We start from the raw sequence: 20,037 nt of genomic DNA on the forward strand, positions 1-20,037 counted from the left end.
CTGAAATCTCACAGCAAAGTCTGACCTGATTTACTAATGGAGCTGCCACCCCTCCTTCCTCCACCTCCACACCGTTCAGACCTCACCACCCTGCCCGGTAGGCACTACGGCTACACCCGTTGGAGAAAACAAAAATTAGATTCCATAATAAATATAAACTTAAGAAACAATATAGTTTACATATGTGGTGTATAAAATAAAAGCAGGGGAGTAGTCAGTATTTTAGATGAGTTTAGTGTTTGGACTCACCTCTGCATGAAGTGGTACAGTCCCGTTAGTCTCAGTCCGCGAGTCCTGTTTACTGCTGCAGTTAGCGGACAACCTGAATCACCAACATGCGGATAAACTGCACTTTACAATAACACGGACTGTATAATGAACTTTTACCGGCTTGCTTTTTTACTGGGAGCCTTGGGTAAGTCTAATTTCCTTCACTTTGATATGTATTCTTCTCTAAAAATGTGTTTTCACTACGACGACCGAGCAACAGGTTGATCCTAAAGCAAGGGTGTTACTTATCCCAGGCACCCATTGGACTTAGTAAAGCGGCTTTTTCATGATTTATATCCCATTTCTGTAATTCAATTTGACAAATACAACATTATAAACATGTTTTGCACAATTTCTAACGGTTTAATAACATGTGAGGGGGTTTATGTGCCAGCCCTTATAATCCCCTTGGGATGTGTAGTGTTTGGTAATGGTGTTAAATATAGCTGTTTTTACTTTATAATTTACTTTATACTCTCACATGTGTAAATGTTATTCCCTAGGGGCTTATGGTTTGCTTTTACAAGCCTATGTGTATTGTGTAAACTATGCCATTACAAAAAACCATGTAAAACCATGATTGTACATTTTAAAGCACATTGTTTGTTTAATGATAAAATTGTACTTTAAAATAGCAATATACCAAGAGCTACAAGGATAAGTTGATTATTAGATGGACGATAGAAAAATAATTAGCAAATGTCTGATAATTAATTTAGCTTTAGTCAAATATCAAGCAAAATGTCATCCATGCCCTGGTCTTTGGCTCTCAAATGTGATGATCCGGTGCTTTTCTTATATATAATCATGTTTTTCTTATAATAGTAAAATACTGATGATGATTTGAATATGTTGTTAATTAAGTAAAGTTATTTTAAATTAATAATCTTTTTAGGGTTTTGGAATGTAAAACAGGGAATTAACCAATTTCAAGTCTATGATTGGTAGATTAATCAAAACATGAAAATACACTTTATCTGCAGCTCTATAAAAGTTCAATTTGAGACCCTAAAGTGCACACCAGGTCTAAAGAAGACTAAAAGGGCACCTGTGGGCAGAACAGTCCTATGAAAATATATTACAATCCATAATCAAACATGGAGGAGACTATATCGAGTCTTATCAGGGTTTTTTTTGTTGGTCTAATGAGTCAATGTGAAGGAATGTGCAACGCAGTAAGAGCAGGAAATGTGACAGCTCTGGAGAGGAAAGGTCTGACTGTGTTCAGGAAACGGCAGCAGAGCTATGACCTGGAGTGTTTTCATGACCACACACTGTTCAAAAGGGTCTAATGTTGAAATGAGGTCCTTAGTCAGTATGCAGGTGGAGGAGGAGACGGTCTGACACCTGCTCATTAACCTACAGTGAGTCACACCTGATGCAAACTTCATGCAAACAATAGTTAACAGTTTGAGACTCAAACCTCCTCTCACCTCAGACTGATGGCATGCTCTGAGTAACGGTTTGGTTCAAATCTCTCAAAGTTAATTGGTCTGTTCACAGCCAGCTGGAGGAGGAAAGATACTCCCATTGGTCGGGAGTCTCTGACCTCCTCCCCCTCCTAAACTCCTCAAGTGGGCCAGAAAGGGGGGGATTTTCAGCAAAGCCCTAACAATGGACTGGTCCATGAAAAAAAGAAACAAAAGGAAGACCAGAGCTCTCCCGTGGGAGGAATTTAAGAGTTTGGTCACCCCTCCTCTAGTTCTTTTAGCCTGTAAACCCCTCTTGCTCCATCACCACCATCATCATACTAAAGATAACGTGTAGTTATTATCAGGGGGAGAGGAAACCTGATGATGCCTATCTGGCCAGTCTCAAGATGTCATCAAAATCACTTGATTTATTTGGGTTTTAGTTCATGAAGAAAGAATACTACTTTAATGAAACTAACCAAAGTTCATGGTTGTTATTTTAGTCATTTTCAAACAGAAATTAAAAAATGTTTTTGGTTCAATCATTCCTAATGTCATGATTCCTAATGTCATGATTCAAGATTCAAATGTTTATTGTCATAACAATGGTTAAATGCCTTTTATGTAATTATATCTATTTGTGTAACCGGCATACGATTATCAATCCATTAAATGGCTGTCATCCGAGGTTACCCAAAGATATGGTACAACAAGTACGTTATAAGAACATGGAGGCTCACCAATATAAATAAAAGAAGGCAGGACTTAAACCCTGGAAACTGGAGTTTGTGTCCGGTCTGAAACCAGAAGTCAATCCTTAGGTAATTTAAACGAACATAAGCACAGTTAAGTAATATACATAGCTTTGACGGCCAAAACTAATGTAACTTAAAGTAAAACTTAACATAACTGCCACCATTTTATGACATTGGATAGGCATCTTCTGGCCTTATATAGAGGGTGCAGGTCGCCCCATCTGAAGAATAAGAGTGGAAGTGAAAAGAACTGATAACAGGCATTTAATTACCTGATAACATCTGAAACTGGGGATTGTAAGCAGAAAATCTACACGATTGGAACTGTTAATTCCACTTTTCCCATGATTTCATAGACATAACATTACTTATTAAACATGATTAAAACAACTTTTAGTCCTGGATATATGTAGACATGCTCAAAGTAGAAGGAGACTAGAAAGAAAAACGTCCGTTTGAGATAAAAGCGAGAAACGGTCCCAAGGAGAGTCAGGCTGGTGGACATGTTTTGTTTGGATTTCCTGTGTTTCTGGGAAATGTTTACAGTGAGTTCCTGCCCCACCTAGAGCTAATAAGAGTAGCAGAAAGCACCCACGAGTGTCCGACCTCTCCATCCCCTCCCTCTGTGATGACAACCCCCTGCCTCTCCACAGACCCCCACACTCACAGGAATTTGACCTTCCTGACCCTGAGCACCAGAGGAGCCCCCCGCCCCCCCTCCACACACACATAATATCTGCTCCTGGTTAATATGAATATCTCCCAGGTGCAGTGAATCATACACACAGACAAAGAGGAGGCACAGCTGTTTCCAATGTGACCAAGTTGTCTTCCTGTCTTTAAACTGTTTTTCTACAGAAACTAGAGCTGCATTTGATTCATGAATAAGTTGATCAACGAAACATTTGTTGATAACTATTTAAATTTTAAAGCAACATTTCCAGCTTCTTAATTGTACATGTTGCTACTGCTGCTTGCTGTTTGTCTTGATTAATAATAAACTGATTATTTTTTTATTTCTTTGTGGGACACCTAACTTTCAAAAATGATACTGAGCAGTTGTCTATTTTTCTTGACCTTTATAGACCAGACCATTAATTCAATATATAAGAAACAACTATAAATAAACTGCCCTTATTAAAGCACAACTCAACCTCTTACAACCTCTCAAATATGTTGTAAGCAAAAGCGAAAAATGTCTATCATAGCAACATGACATCAGGATTTGTTGCAGGGTTACTGTATTATAGGCTGCTGCATTAGTTTAGGTACATTTAACTTATAAACTCAGTCATGTTTGAATTGACAAGAACTTAAATGTCTGCCTCTCAAATCTGAGGATGGGCTTGTTTCCTCTGTTTTGTATCATTATATACTTAAGCAATAGCTCACGACAGGCCGTGGTATATGCTCATTATATCACAGTTAAGGGGCGTGGTTCGGCCCGACGCGAAGCAAACAGGCAGTTTGCTTTTCCCAACGGTATACTTTTTTTGCTCAGACGCGGAGGGATACTAACTTGTTGTGAAAAGTAACTTACAATTCTACCCGTGGTATACGCTCAGTATATCACGGCTAAGAACCAATCAGATTGCTTGATTTGACTTGTCCGTTTTATAATCAATATTTTGCGTTTGGGGCTGTTATTTGTGTCTCTCTTTTGATTGTCATACTGGGAGAGATAACTGTATGAATAAACTCTTTGAAGGTGCCGTGTGTTGACGTCTGTGTAAACCTGGTATTTCTCAATGCTGATACTCTGCTGTGTTGTTACTTTGCTGCCAACTTTTTTATCTTTGAGCAACATTTGCATGATGGAAGTCAGATCTACAAAGCTCTTCATAGTATTTGTGTACATTTCTTTATCTACATCTCAACTAATTCCCATTTTCTTTTCCTCTCTCCTCTTAGTGTGTGTGTGCGATGGTGTGCATGTCACAGTTCGGGAGAAGCAGCGTTTCGCGATGCTCTTCCAGTCCGTGGTCCTCCCCTGTCAGTACCAGACGGCCTCCAACCAGCACCCCGTGGTGCAGTGGTGGTACAAGTCGTACTGCAGAGACCGAACCAGAGAGTCCTTCACCCTGCCGGAGAAGCTGGGCGTCCAGGGCTCCGAACTCGGCCCCTCGTCCCACCTCGAGTGCTCCGACAGCGGGCGCACAGTCCGGGTCGTGGCCTCGGCGCAGGGGGCTTCTATGACGCTGGCTGAACACTACAAAGGCAGAGACATCGCCATCGTTAACAGTAATGTCTTCATTTGTATCCTAAAGTTGTTAATTAAAGATAGGCAGAGATGGCAGAAGTACACACATCCTTTACTCAAGTAGAAGTACAGATACTCGTGTTTAAAAATACTCTGGTAAAAGTAGAAGTACTGACTAAACTTCTTCACTCAAGTAAAAGTAAGGAGTATGGGCTACGAAATGTACTAAAGTAAAAAGTACCCATAACTACCAGCTATTTTAAAGAGTACCTGACCTCCCTTTATATTAATAGAACAATAATGTCATTGTTAGCTAATGAATGTTTCGATGGCAACATGACAACGTTTTCATTGGTCCCTCTTCTTTAGAGAAGACCAGGAAATGATGGATACACGGATCGTGTTCAAATCAATAGGCACGCAATGACTCTAAATAATAATGATCACGCCACCAAACACACATTCAAACTAAAGGAACCAGCCTGTTTGGAAAGTGTAAGAACCAGCCTGTTTGGAAAGTGTAAGAAGTAGAAAAGTACAGGTATTTATGTTTAAAATGTAAGAAGTAAAAGTAAAAAGTCGTCAGAAAAATAAGTAGTGGAGTAAAGTACTGACACCAGGAGCATGTACTTAAGTACAGTAACGAAGTATTTGCACTCCACTAATTCCCATCTCTGAAGACAAGCCAGTTTTCTGTAGAATCGAGTAGTATGTTATTCATTTTGGTGGTTGTGATCCAGACTCAAAACATAGTGCCAATTCTTTTTTCTTTTAAAATATTTTTGGGGCCTTTTCTTCAGATAGATTTGAGAGGAGTTGAGGGAGGGTGCAACATGAAGCAAAGGCAGTAAGTCTGATTTAAACCGGTAGCAAGGATTCAGCTTTGGTACTGTACATCTATGAGAATTACTGCCTATCAACATGAAAGTCTTCAAAGCCCTTTGAGCTAACATACTGTGATGTAAGGCTCTATAGCTAGCTACATAGCAGCAGAGTTTGCCTACATTAGAAGCAAGCTAATCTTCCGTATGAGAAATATTTTCTCTGTCTTTTTAGGGTTGCTTTGCAGTGTCGTGTTCCCAATGCTGGGAAAGCAACTTTTTCTGCAGGATATTTTACATTGTACCAAGCTTTCCTTATCTGAAGGGACGTGCAAATCCATCTGTTTTTGTTGAACAGCCAATAGGAACATCGTCTCTCTGAAACGCCTGGTGCTTAGACAAAGTTTCCCATCAAGAGTTAGATTTTCTAAGGCCTAAAAAAAAAACAAGAGTAGATATAGTAGTTTAATTTGTTCTCAGAGCACATTAATTACAATGTGCTGACATGTTATTAGAGAATGTTTGTCGAAAGACACGCCCAACAAAAAAGCTTACTACCCCAGATTTAACGAGAAAGAGTTGCTGCAGATGTTTGATTCCTGCACTCAGGAGTCAGAGCTGACTGTGCTTTGTGTTTCCTGTTCTCTAAATAAACCTCCTTTGTCTTTGTTTCACAAAAGAGTAACACACACACACACACACACACACACACACACACACACACACACACACACACACACACACACACACACACACACACACACACACACACACACACACACACACACACACACACACACACACACACACACACACACACACACACACACACACACACACACACACACACAAGCCTTATCAAGACAAAACACCCGTCTCCTATCCAAATGTGTCAATGGGACATACCACATGTTTATGAAACCCTCCTGTTGTCATTTAACAAAGTAATTAAATAAATGTTCAGTGGCATGCTGATAATAATAATATATAGTCACTACATGGCATTTGTTTTTTTGTTTTTTTGTATTGTATAACACAGGCGTCAATGTGTGCTGTGCCTGCAACTGTTTAACAAAGTGATAAACGTCATTTGTTTGACTTGCTTTGTGTAATTTGCTCTCACCTTTTACTTATTACATCAAACCTTACTCTTGTCTCCGTGCAGAAGCAGACCTGCGTATCGGGGAGCTGCAGTGGGGCGACAGTGGAGTTTACTACTGTAAAGTCGTCATTGCTGATGATCTGGAGGGGAAGAATGAGGCCCAGCTGGAGTTACTGGTGCTTGGTATGCCTGCACTTCATTTTGTATCAAGTCAACTCCTGATGCTTGATTATGATCGACTTGGGAAGAGTTTTCTTTTAAATGATCGAATGTTTTCATTTTAAGCTCAGTGGAGTTTCTTTCTCTATGTGAGTTTTTAGAGATCTCTTTGTTGCCCTGCATTCCGATTTTTCTTTACAATAGTTTCCATGGAGACGGCCACATGGTGTTTGGCTCGTTACTTGATTTAGCACGAAAGTCAGTGGTAGGAGAGGACTTTAACTTGTGTCAAAGTAGCAACAGGGTGCTCCTGCACTGGTGCTTGTTTCTGCAGGACAAGCCAAAAAGTTCTAGATTTTTCTCGTGGACTTTTGCAGAAAAATAAGCTCTGTTGCAGTCTGAAGTTTATGATGCCTAAAATGTTTTGTTTGGCAAGATTATCTTCTTTACAAATGGAGAAAACTTTTGTAGTTTTAAAACATGAATATAATTGTCAGAAGTAAAAAGCTAACATTAATTAGACTAACAAAATCGTATAAAATCAAATGATACTGCTGGGTAGCTTTACATATATTAATAAACCATCATTTACTTGTTTATACGTTTTCAAATAATAGTTGGTAAAAGTATAATATTTGACTAAAATGTAGCAGAAGAAGTATAAAGTAGTTTCATACATTCCCTGATAACCTTAAAATGAACATATAAAATTAAACTACTTGAGAATTGCACATCAATACGTTACATTAGTAAATGTAAAACAATTGATTCTAAAAAATTGACAAATTTCTATTAAAATAATATTAAACAATTATGTATTTTAACATAAGCAATAAAATCTCAAAAGTAAATTCACTAGCAAAAGATTTTTTTTTTACATTCATTAATTTGTTTTTCCTAAAGGTACATTTATCAGGAACACATTTCGGGTTTATATTCTTAAGTTTCAAAAGTACTGTATGGGATCACATGTCCAACGGTTTTTCTGTCGTACTGTAATTTTGAATTTGTTTGAATGATCAATGAAGCAGCAAGTGTTTTACTGCCAAAGGGTCAGAGATTCCCCGTCTTCCTTGAATGAGACTCTAATGTCCTCTCAGTCAAAGAAACTGTGGACACCATTGTTATCAAAACCACTCCTTAAGCCGTTACCGTGGCAACGTGCTTTTTTACAGAGGAGACTGCTGAGTGCTGCTGGTGTAGACATGAAGAGGGAGACGTAGGAAAAATATTAACTAATGACAATAAATCATCCTTAAACCCTCAAAACAATTATCCAAAAATAGTTCTCTCTCTTTATAACATTGTTTAATACTCATGGTGTTGCATGTAGCATTAGCGTCTGCTCATTCATAAAATGCTGCTCCGTTGAGCGCTAATCTGATTATAATCAGCTCACAGGAGAGAAGAGGGGGGGTTTAAATGTGTGAGAAGAACAAGAGTACACTGAGTTTTCTTTTTAGCTTCACCATGTGGCAATGGTGTAGCTGGATTGATACAAGTGTGTTAAAACCTATTATTTCACATTTAATCCGTTTTGAGATCAAGTTTAATGCATCAAAATTAAAATAATTAGTTTTACATTTTGTGAAATATTAATGTTTTGCTTTGTTGCCAACAGTTGGATAAGAAGATTGATTCCACTCTCATAGCTTCAATTACAACTATTATTGTTCATTGTCAATACTCACAGCAGGTGGTTAGCTTAGCTTAGGTTAGCCTATCGTAGTTTAGCAATAAAGAATGGAATAGAAACATATATATTCTTCCCAGCTCAATATCCTCTTGATAAAACACATTAAGGAAAGATTTCCACACATGTTCTTACTTCTCAGCAATGTTTTCCCCGACATCAAATGTTAAATGTATGTTTCTATGGATCAAAATGTTGAAACCAGCCACATTTGATAGCAAACTGGTGTTGTGTTTGTCGATACGCCCTCACATTTGCAAGTTAGTTTTCATGACCTTTGACGTTGATACCTCCACATTGGCTGAGTGTATTTTTAACATTCAAACTGCATTTAAACAAATCTCTCTTCCTACTTTTGAGCCAAAAAAATTGCCCTTACAAATAATCACTTAGAATGTTAGTTTATATAAAGAGATAACCTATATGTCTTGGAAACACCTAGCTTGGTTACATTTGAACGTAACAAAATACCAGCTTAACGATTTGCCTACTTTATCTTGTTTTGTTAGAATCGTTGATTTTAAACGTGTGATTTTTATGGATGAAAAAAAAAGACATATTGGCTAGTAGTTACTCCCTGCTTACAGTCTTTATGCTAGGCTAAGCTAACAGCTCCATATTTACCGTAGGCCTACAGGCAGTCGTGGTGTCAATCTGTTCACCTTACTTTCAGCAAGAAATCCAAATATATTTCCCAAAATATAATATTAAGCAACAAGAAGACATGTTTATTCTCCCACCATCTCTCTCTTCTCCAGTTTATTTTTTCTTTTGGATTGATTTTCACTCCCTTGGCTCTCCCTTTTTATTCTTGCAAAATCTTGCTCCTCTGTGACTCATTCCTGCATCTTTCACTGCCTCCCTCCTTCTTCGGGCTGCATAGCTCCTCGGCTCTCTCAGGTTACTCAGTGATACTGAGCTTCATGGTATGTAGACCGGTGTCCCAGCAGGGAACCCAGATGACTTTTTATCAGGTTGGGAGGGTACACTGCTTTCCCCCTCCATGGTAACAGTCTACTCAGCACTTTCTGCAGCCAGTGCGAGCTTAAGTCTATCCCTCCTCAGACAGTGACTGGTCTTTAATGTAATTATAGTCCTTTGACACCTCGGCATAAACACACATTAGAAACGTGAACACCTGCAGTTGTGTTGCAGCCTCTGCACTCTATACTGTCCCTTTACTTTTCTATATGTTACAGTATTTCAAACTGCCTCTGTTGACCTGTTTTCTATATGAAGCACAAACCTCCACGGTAATTTGTTGTCCCAGAATCGATATGTGCCCCAGTTTACAAATAAACCCAATTTATCCTCACACACCGCCTCTAATGGCACATATGGATGCATATTGCATGTGTATAGATTACTCGTACCACTTTACAATAAGACTAGCCTTATAAAGGGTTTATAAAGGGTTTTTAATTAGGTTATGAATTAGGTTGTAAAGACTTTATTAATCATTAAGAACCATTTATAAACCAGTTCTAACTAGGGATGTCCCGATCACCTTTTTTTGCTCCCGATCCGATTCCGATCATTTGATTTTGACAATTTGCCGATACCTATTTTTCCCGATCCGATCTTTATGCAATGTATTAAGAAAAAAAAAAGAAAGCATTCAAGTTGTCCCTTAAGGTTAATTTTTATTTAAATTGGATATTCTATCCAACATGGATATAGCTTCTTTCTTTCACAGCAGCATTGGATCAGTTCAGTTATGCAGCATTGGATCAAAACATAATAAAACTTATCAGTAGTCGTTAGCTTACTGCTACAATTAGACACTGCGCCCTGCCCACTCTGTTGCCAGATTTGAGAAATAAGCAACCAGGTCTATGAAAACAAGCCCCAAAGAAACATGATACATGATGTTGTGTAATTTGAAACCAAAATTAAGGCCTCAGGATGACTTTAAGACTTGAACATGGTCATTTTTGTTTTGTAACATTGAATAAAAATAAATAAATAAAAAGTATTTAAAAAAAAAAAAAAATCCCGATTCCCGATTTTTTTCTCCCGATTCCGATCTTCTGAAAATCACGTGATCGGCTCCAATCCCCGATCACGTGATCGGATCGGGACATCTCTAGTTCTAACATAGACACACCAACATCGACACGGGTTCACTATTTGGCAAGAGGACTAAGCCTTACATTGGCTACTTAGCGAGAATCAACTCAGTGAGCAACAGATACCAAGGATGCTGGCTGATGAAGAAGAAAGCTAGGTAGCCAATAAGGCTTAGCAGTACAGATACATGTGGGCTCACTATTTGGCAAGCAACCGGTCAAAGTTGCCCTGTTTATCTCATGTCTTATAAAAGCTTAATGATTTATAAAGTGTTCACAACCTAATAAATAAATGAATAACAAACTATTCGTAAACCCTTTATAAGGCTAGTCTTATTGTAAAGTGGTACTAATTACTCTGTCTGTGTGCTGTTTTAACGCCACAAAAGAGGCTCATGTGTGGTGTGCACATCAATATAGAAATGATAGCACTGCTGGCCTATTGCTAAAGATAGGATACAAAGTAAAGTGCGTTTTGACCTCTGACTTGATTTATTTTTATAGTTTCATGTTTTTATAGACATACTAAGTCATTCTTTGGCATCACATTTCTCTTAGCATGAACTCTGCCCATTCATGTGATAAGAAGACTAAAAGTCTAAAGCCACACTAAGTCCTCTTTAAGGCTGTATCAATATCATTCACCAATTTAAGAAGCCTCTCTCCTCTGGGGACCTTAAATATCTGCAAATGAATGATAGTCCATCGTTGATATATTCACATAACAACCAACATTGCCGTCTCTCCAGTTGCTAAGTTAGCGTGTCGTTATTCATCGTCATAGCAACATGTCAGATACAAAACTTGATTTAAAAGAGTTTCTCCCTACAGTTTCCTTATCAGTGCGTGACCGTTAGTCATCCGCCCCGCTGACCTTTTGATTCTCACTGCTTTCTGCTTCCTCTGCCGGCCTTCACCTGTGCTCTCCCTCTCTCTGCAGGCAGGACAGGTCAGAAGGACGATATCCTACCTGAGTTTGATGTGGAGATTATGCCAGGTACGGCACCTCACCTGCACTTTTGTCTCTCTGCATGGCATCTTCTAGCTTCTCTAAAGCTTCCTCATGTTTATTTCTCACTTAACAAACAGAACTCTTTTCCGCCAACACATTTTATGTATGCGAGCACTTGTTGGAAAATGCACAGAAAGAAGCCTCTAACATTTCCCACGATTATTCATTGAAGCTACAATAAGAAATATTCACAGACTCACAGCTTTGATCTGTTTCCTCTGTTCACGGTTTAAACTCCACAGGGAATATGTGTTGACTTAGCGAGGGGTTTTGAGTGGATTTTGCTTTTGGGCACACCCTGAGGAAATGTGTTGTTAGGGTCGGGATGCTTTCAAGATGTGATGATGGATAAGAGAAATGCAAAGCTCCCTCCAGTCCTCCTATAGTTTCCTTTTTTAGTTTCCTCTCCCTTTCTTCCTCTGTGGTTTCATTAAAGATGAGAGAGAAACATTAACAAGACTTTTGGCTGTTCCTTGTAGCTTTAAACATCTTTCCTACCATTACAAGCAAAAGTGAACGAACGAAGGGCCAAAATATCACATTCTCGTAACTTATCATTGCAATAATGAAGTCAGAATCCTCCCAACGCTCATACCAGTAGTTCCCAACCTGGGGGGGGCGCCAAAGATCGCAGGGGGGGGGCGCCAGGCCTCAGATGATTTGAGGCCAATTATCATATTTCGACTTTTTTTTTGTTTTTTTTTGTTACATATAATTGTAACTCAATACATGATTGTCACTAAAAGCCTTGTCGCTTCATTACAATACAATATAACAAATAATTGATTAATTGATTTGAATAAAAATTCAAGTTAGTAGCTATTAAGGGCATACAAATTTAAAATACAAAAATGTATAATTCTTTCTTTGATAGAAATGTTTCTTCTGCCCGTAAAGTGTCCAAACCAGGCTTTGCTGGATAAGCGCATTTTTAAAACATAGTCATTGTCCATGCCCTTCCAACAGGAGTCATTTGGGGGGGCTCTTGGGAAAAAAGGTTGGGAACCACTGCCTTATACAAATGAAGAAGAGGTAATACCTTTGTGTGTCTGTTTTCCAGAGTGGGTGTTTGTGGGATCTGTAGTCCTGGGCAGCGTCTTGTTCCTCTTGTTGATGGGGATCTGCTGGTGCCAGTGTTGTCCTCACTCCTGCTGCTGCTACGTCAGCTGCTGCTGCTGCCCTGAAACCTGCTGCTGTCCACGACACCGTGAGTAACACAAACTATTACACCAGCAATCTTAAAGGGTACACAAAGGGCATTGACCTCCACCACGGGCCATGCATGCACTTTCAACAAAAATGAAAAAAGACGAGTGTATCTGGTCCATGATTACAATCAGTTTAAAATGTTTTGGCTTTTTCCTTGGCCCATGTTATACCCATGTTTAGTTGTTTTAGTTTAGTGCTTTTCTTGTCTTTACAACCCCTTTAAGACACAAGACATTACATTGCATTTATCCAACGCGACTTACAATAAGTGCATTGGACCAAGAAGATACAAAGTACATCAGGTTTCATAGAGCCAAAACATTTCAAGTGCTACTCAACTAGCTTTAGATAAGCCAGTCCTTTGTTAGTATGCAAGTGCTTTGATAGTACTTCTATCGCTCGAAGTGGAGTCGAAAGAGATGAGTTTTCAGTCTGCGCCTTCACACACATTCACACGAAGGCTACCTGCTCATCTAAAGAGCTCAACATCCACAGGCACTCACACAACTTTAGCCGTTGAATTTAGGGACACGTTGCTGGATTGAACCACCATTCCTCAGAAAGGTGCACCACCACTTAACCTCCTGAGACAAAGCCGCCCCAATCAGACAAACATTTTTTCTATAATCCTTCGGACAAACGGTCCTTGTTGCTGATACTAAAAACAATCAGCCTTTATAATTATGTTTGTAGTCCAATCCAGATCTATGTGAACATGTTCGAGCATGTTAAGACATTTAAAAATCCCTCTTATCAAAGTTTCTTTTGAACTTTATGTCTGATAACCTTCTCCTTTTTTTTAAACATTGTGTTCCCTACTAAAGAGCACCTTCTTCCTGCACTAGTTTGAACTTTGGATCAGTAAAGAAAGCTAATGCATGAGTTTTATTTTTTTGTTGTCCTCCTCTGCAGTATATGAAGCAGGGAAGATGGCAAAGAGTGGACCTCCTCATCCTCAGGTTCCTGTGTATCCTTACTACATCCCTGGTGTTCCTACTGTGGTTCCTCTTGCCCCTCCATCCCATGTGGAGCCACAGATGGCCTCCGTCCCCTCAGTGGAGAATAACCTGGCTGGAGGTGAGTGTTTTTTTAGAGATACTAGGAAGCTCTGTCCCAATGTATTACTGTTACACTGACTTCACTAACCTTCATCTCATCATCATTCATCCTCGAGTCTGTCTCTAACCTCCATACAAGATGCACGTGTTACAGAAATGTCTGCATGTTTGTTGTTTAAATAATTGTTTGTAGGGACAGTTCACCTCAAAATTGAAAACCTGGCTACTAAATATAATCAACAGACCTTGTTGCAAGTAGTTTCATGTAGGAACTACTTTCTTGTTACCACACTACACCCACCAACCGTATCAACGTGCAGTAGAAAATGGGCAAATACTCATTCAATTCATTAGCAGATGTTGTTCTGTTGAAAGAAAATAGTTCCTACATGAAAATGATCACAACAAGAAGTGTGGATAATCTTGAGAAGCCAGGTCATGATTTGATTCTAGGATGAACCCTCCCTTTAATATATTCACGTCTGGTTTGTGTTGTGGACACTTATGTGGAAATGTGTCTGTCCCTGCATGGGTATGTCCTTGTGTTTGCATGTGTGTGTGTGTGTGTGTGTGTGTGTGTGTGTGTGTGTGTGTGTGTGTGTGTGTGTGTGTGTGTGTGTGTGTGTGTGTGTGTGTGTGTGTGTGTGTGTGTGTGTGTGTGTGTGTGTGTGTGTGTGTGTGTGTGTGTGTGTCTGTGTGTGTGTCCCATTCGCAGCGCGCAGTGGTTATCGACTGAAAGCCAGTCCACACCAGGGCTCAATGAAAGTTTTGTACTACGTAGAGAAGGAGCTGGGTCAGTTTCCCTCTGCAAAGATGGCTGCACACAAACGTAAGGCTGCACAGATTAGACCAGTGTGTGTCCTCTGTGTGGCTGTGTGACATGTGTTCATGTGTTTGTGTTTTTATGTGCATGATATGTGTGTGAATTAACCAGTGCTAGTTTTCATCTAATAATTACATTCATTTCATAACATCTAACTACCCTTACTGAGTCAAGGGTCATTTTTGTATGATATTGGAAATACGATGCAAGTTTAATGGAAAACACGAACTGACAAAGAAATGGACTGCGTGTTCAACAATTTGGAAACAATTTGTATCAGATTGTTTATAAGCTAAAGTTTGCATCTATTACGTAAACAAAGCGGCACCTCCGTGGCGTAAAGCGTTAGCTTAGCCTCTACATTTGTAAAGTCCCTGTGATTATCAGCAATACAGGATTGGTACAATATTTTTGTGATTTTGCATTGCAATTTTTTGTCAAATTAATTGACGAAAGCTAGTGGTTATTTTACAATTAACATATTAGATTAGGGAAGAATCAATGTTTCATGTTTATTTTTTAGTAAAAGTTAGTAAAAGGAGTATAAAGTAAATGTGTTGCAGACTTTCCATGTTAATTGCATAGGAGAAATATGAATGTGTTTTCAATAGTTCAATCAATTGAGGTCAATAACACTATTAAAATAAGCTATTTTATTTTTGGCTCCCTCATGGTATGTGTTGTTGTTACCATGATATCATTTGCTGAAAACAGAGTAGTTAAAAGAAATCCTCTAAATTGTTTGTGACACTAGTTTTAGGGTGGTACTTCCTCAGTCACTTGCAGTCAGCTGTAATCAGTGCTCATGATTATAACCTCCAGCTGAAATGTGAAAGGTGAGGCATATTATTTCATCTCCACTGCCGTCCCTCTCCCTGCAGCCAGCAGCCTCTCGGAGCTGAGCTCTCTTCACGACGGAGGCACGTCAGACTTCAGACACACCTACCAGACGGTGCAGATGAAGGCGCTGCCGCCCATCGCTGACCTGGACGACCAGTCGCTGAGAGCGCCAGCACACACACACACACACAACCGCAGGATGAGACGAGACCGACGCAACCTCTCAGACGACGAGCTCGACAGAAGGTAGGATTAATTCATCCTTAGTCTGTGCGTGTGTTTATCAAGGAGGTTTTTTAAGGGTCAAAACTAAATAAAAAATATGTAAATGAATGTGAAATTGTCACTATAAATACGTTTAAAAATCACAAAATAAATGAAACATTAAGTATATTAATGTTAACTTTGATATATTTGTCTAAATATTTAGATATTTGTTAACCTATTTGTAAATTAACTTATTGACTTTTGCACACCTTTATTTCCTATAACCCTTCTGACTTTTGATTTATAAAGTTAATGGATGCAGCAGCAGGTTTATTTAAATACAACAATACTTATTCAAATATATATACCAATGTGTTATAGCGACAGCAGGAAACAAACAAAGTCGCTGAGAGGCTGAGGCCGGGACTGTTTGCTATTGTGTGACACGCTACAAAAAAATAATGTAGTTTAATGAAAACTGGGATGATCAACTTATTTTCCTTTGACATAGACATTGTTATAATAATCAAAGCAATCAACAAACTTGCGGTCAACAAAAAGTACAATGACCCTGTGTCACACACACACACACACACACACACACACACACACACACACACACACACACACACACACACACACACACACACACACACACACACACACACACACACACACACACACACACACACACACACACACACACACACACACACACACACACACACACACACACACACACACACACACACACACACACACACACACACACACACACACACACACACAAAGAGGGGAAAAGCACCAAATAGGGCTTTTTTGTGTTCAAGCTAGTTTTATACTGGCCGTACATTTAATTTCAAGTGTCTTGAGTATGTTGAAAAATAAATAAAATCATAAAAAAGTACTATTATTATGTTTGAAACTCTGTGTCCCTGTGTGCAGGTGGAACCCGCCATCAGAGCACCTGCAGAGGAAGACGTTGAGCAGAAGAGGACGGACCGGCTCTCTGGACGAGCTGGAGGACTTCGCCCAGTCTTACAACTCCCGCTCTCGTCCAGAACGGGGCTACGAGCGCGACTACAGCCCCCCGAGGCGCTTCTACAGAGAGGAAGACGAGGGCTGGGGCCGCCGGAGCCCCTCGCCTTTACCTCAGAAGAGACGGGACACGTGGGACAGCGATCGGCCGTGTCCACCGCCAAAAAACAAAGGATACGACGACACCATACTCAGCAGTGTGTTGGACAGCAAGGCGAGAGGGAGGGGAGGGGACAGAGGGGAGAGAGGGGACAGAGGGGAGAGAGGGGAGAGAGGGGACAGAGGGGCTTACAGGGCGGACGAGGACAGTGACACCCCCTCTAAAGGAAGCTCCAGAGGGAAGGGGAGTTTCTACAGCCGGTCTCCCAGCAACCGTCCAGAAGAGGAGGACTCTCTTCCTCCGTACTCTGAGCGCGAGGCCGAGCGGTACCGCCGGGCCGACCCAAACGCGGACCGGTACCGCACCGTAGAGCCTCCCAGAGCAGAGAGATACAAACCCAGTGAACCTGCCATGAGGCCTTTCTGTTACACCCGCCCCCCCCAGGACACGTCCCAAGCACTGAGAGAGGAGAGGGAGAGGAGCCGAAACCTGGTGAGTTACTTGTAGCAGGAAGGAGGACTTCCTTCCTCTGCAGCCCTTCAGGAAAGAGCCTCTAAACCCCCTCAATAACTACTGGATAATTCTGCATATTCTATATTGTTCTTATTGTCAGCACATCCCATGAGAGTCCAAATACAAATAGTGAATTAAAAGGAATATGTCAAACCCTCAATGATCATTAGTACTGTATGTCAACCCTGTTTTACCTTGACATTTTTAAGAATACAAAAAGGAGGAAAGTATTGATGAGTTGAAGTAAATAACTCTCCAAAGACATGCATCTTTCAAGATGTTTTTACATAGGACGAGCAATAACATATAATAAATAATAAATAATCATTAATAATAAATGCTTGTGTTTGTGAAGCAGTGATTTAGTTTTGATATAGTATCGCTGTAGTTAAAATTGTCTTGCTTCAATTTATCGAGAATGTTCTCTTTTAAAAAACACATTTAAACAATTTATTATTAAGAATTCAAGGTAACCGGGGGAAAGTTACTCATTCACAGCCCCCAAATGGTTTGAATCCACAGATGAAAACAGAACCAAACAAATGCATGATGTACTCATTACATTGAATTTAGCTGACGCTTTTATCCAAAGCAACTTACAATAAGTATATTCGACCAGGAAGACACAACACGAAGAAAACAGAATCATATAAGTACATCAGGTTTCATAGAGCCAAACATTTCAAGTGCTACTCAACTGGCTTTAGATAAGCTAATCCTTTGTTAGTATATAAGTGCTCTGTTAGTAATTCTATCGCTCGAAGTGGAGTCGAAAGAGATGAGTTTTCAGTCTGCTATAAAACTACTCCTGTTGAGTTATGACAGTGCGTGCATTTAATGAGATAAGAAAGGCTTCCTTGTTATTTAATAAATCCCGATATAGAATTATGATTTAAGGGATTAGGACTATGACATTGTTATCAGCTCTCTACTGGAAAGGAAAAAGCACATCAAAAATGTTCGAAAAAAACCACAAACTTAAAGGTGGGGTAGGTAAGTTTGAGAAACCGGCTCGAGATACACTTTTTGTTATATTCCATGGAATGCTCTTAACATCCTGATAGCAATGAATATCTTAAGTGCTTTGACAAAAAATCCATAACAAAATATCATCTGTTGAAGCCGTGGTACTGTAAAAAGCACGACCAATCATCTGAGCCGGCCCGGCTAAAATAACTGGATGGCCTACCTGCCTGTCAGCCTTCCATCTGTGCACAAACTTATCTCGTGCCCTCATTGGTCATGTGCGCGTTGGTGTGTGTTGGAGGAGGGGCTCTGTAAGGAAGTGGCCATTTTTTTTCCCGGCTGTGTATTTTCAAATTCTAACGCACTCGAGCTGGTTTCTCCAAAATGACCTACCCCACCTTTAATAAGGTAATATTTTGACACTGTTTCATAATAAAGAGAGTTTTAAAAACTAGTATTAAAGTTTTGAGAGACATTATCAGTTATAGTCTCTAATGGGATTTGTTGACAATAAGAATACAATACAACAACGCCAGCTTTTTTGTTTGTTTGTTTGTTTGTTTGTTTTTTACAGTATTATGTACATATTCAGATTGTCTCTGGTTCAATGTACATACAAGATGTTTGGTCTTAACACTGATTCCTTATAATCTTAGCTTTGATGTTATTGTATCTCCAGTAGATGTTACATTTTTTGCATACATTTACAAAAGCAATGCAAATAGTATTTAACTCAGACATGCACAGTATAATCTGGTCACGCTTGCAACCATCCCAGTGTTACACATGCTTACTAACTTTCTTTGTAGTATTAGAAAACATCTGTATAACAGGCTTTACTACTAACATGGCTTGAGCTGCAGGATATCTACAGGCTTCACTAACCTCGCACGGTAAATGGACTTTACTGTAAAGCGCTTTTTCAATCTCTGCCACCACTAACGCTACAAAAATCACCATTTCCCAAATAACTCACATTGTTTCAAATGCATGAAGTCAAAGTGTCTAACGTTTGGCTCTCGGTGTATTTCTTTAACAGAGCACTGCACTGAGCAGGGACACTCTGATAGTGTGACGAGGTTTCCCAGCATGCACCTGTCCGTTCATTAAACCGTCCTGTTGCTGCTCTGCCGTCAGCCGCATGAAGTCGGCCTCCTCTCATTGACAATGACGGCACTGAAAGTCAGTGAGAAATGTGTACAAACCAGGACGTTTTTTACTTGTCATTAATTATATCTGAGTATTTCTGCATGTGGAGAATACAGATGATATGTATGTGGTGTGTGTATCAGTTGTATTTGCAGAGTGATTGGATTTATTCTGAAACCAGTGCCAAGATGTTTGTTTTATTAATCTGCAGGAAGCCACAGTCTTATATTTTCATGCAGACTTCACACTCTTCAGTACACTGTAACTCAGGTTCACGTTGTATGTGTGTGTTGTTGATCTTGTACTGTATGTAAGTGCTGTACCTTGAATTTGTCCTGCAGATGAATTGCACTGCATAAATACTTTTTAATAAAAAAAACTTTAAAAGAAGTCTCCGTTGCCTGTGAATGTTTTACGCTTACGAACGTTTATTATCTTGATCAAGAGACACATCATTTATATTTATTTAGAAATATGAAATATACATCCTCTGTGTCTGAATCTGAGAGTGTGCTTATTATGTTTGACCATGTGTGGTATAAAGTGTGTGTACAGTATCTTGGATAAAGCCTGTGTTTTTTATCGCAGCTTATCAAATATCCACAACTAAATAAACACTAGAGATTTACTGACAACATCCA

The 20,037-nt window shown here is 39.5% G+C and overlaps 1 protein-coding gene and 1 long non-coding RNA gene across 4 annotated transcripts; one reads left to right on the forward strand and one right to left on the reverse strand.

The window, feature by feature from the left end:
- The first annotated feature begins 113 nt into the window (after positions 1-113).
- LOC307029202 (immunoglobulin-like domain-containing receptor 2) lies at positions 114-19,782 on the forward strand. Of its 3 annotated transcripts, XM_079664953.1 has the most exons (10): positions 114-415; positions 4,349-4,678; positions 6,624-6,743; positions 11,422-11,478; positions 12,554-12,700; positions 13,615-13,779; positions 14,476-14,589; positions 15,465-15,669; positions 16,576-17,260; positions 19,287-19,782. In XM_079664953.1, the coding sequence occupies exons 1-10, from the start codon at positions 376-378 to the stop codon at positions 19,320-19,322; spliced, it is 1,899 nt and encodes a 632-aa protein (XP_079521079.1). In that variant the 5' UTR covers positions 114-375; the 3' UTR covers positions 19,323-19,782. The 3 variants fall into 3 exon arrangements, with proteins under 3 accessions (XP_079521079.1, XP_079521081.1, XP_079521080.1); XM_079664955.1 differs by lacking the exon at positions 14,476-14,589; XM_079664954.1 differs by lacking the exon at positions 11,422-11,478.
- On the reverse strand, positions 4,516-11,412 carry LOC307029204. Its single transcript, XR_013805254.1, has 3 exons — positions 9,037-11,412; positions 6,582-6,700; positions 4,516-4,646 (listed from the first exon to the last, which is right to left on the reverse strand). It is a non-coding gene; the product is annotated as an uncharacterized lncRNA (long non-coding RNA).
- Positions 19,783-20,037: the final 255 nt, after the last annotated feature.

This window comes from Notothenia rossii (genome assembly GCF_949606895.1).
Source record: "Notothenia rossii genome assembly, chromosome: 2".
Lineage (NCBI taxonomy): Eukaryota > Metazoa > Chordata > Actinopteri > Perciformes > Nototheniidae > Notothenia > Notothenia rossii.

What these genes read in the sequence shown, in the direction of transcription:
- LOC307029202 (XM_079664953.1), top strand. Translation starts at nt 376, where the DNA reads ATGAACTTTTACCGGCTTGCTTTTTTACTGGGAGCCTTGG. An exon ending in TGATGTGGAGATTATGCCAG is followed by an intron (nt 11,479 to 12,553) that starts GTACGGCACCTC and finishes TCTGTTTTCCAG; the next exon opens with AGTGGGTGTTTGTGGGATCT. An exon ending in GACGACGAGCTCGACAGAAG is followed by an intron (nt 15,670 to 16,575) that starts GTAGGATTAATT and finishes CCCTGTGTGCAG; the next exon opens with GTGGAACCCGCCATCAGAGC.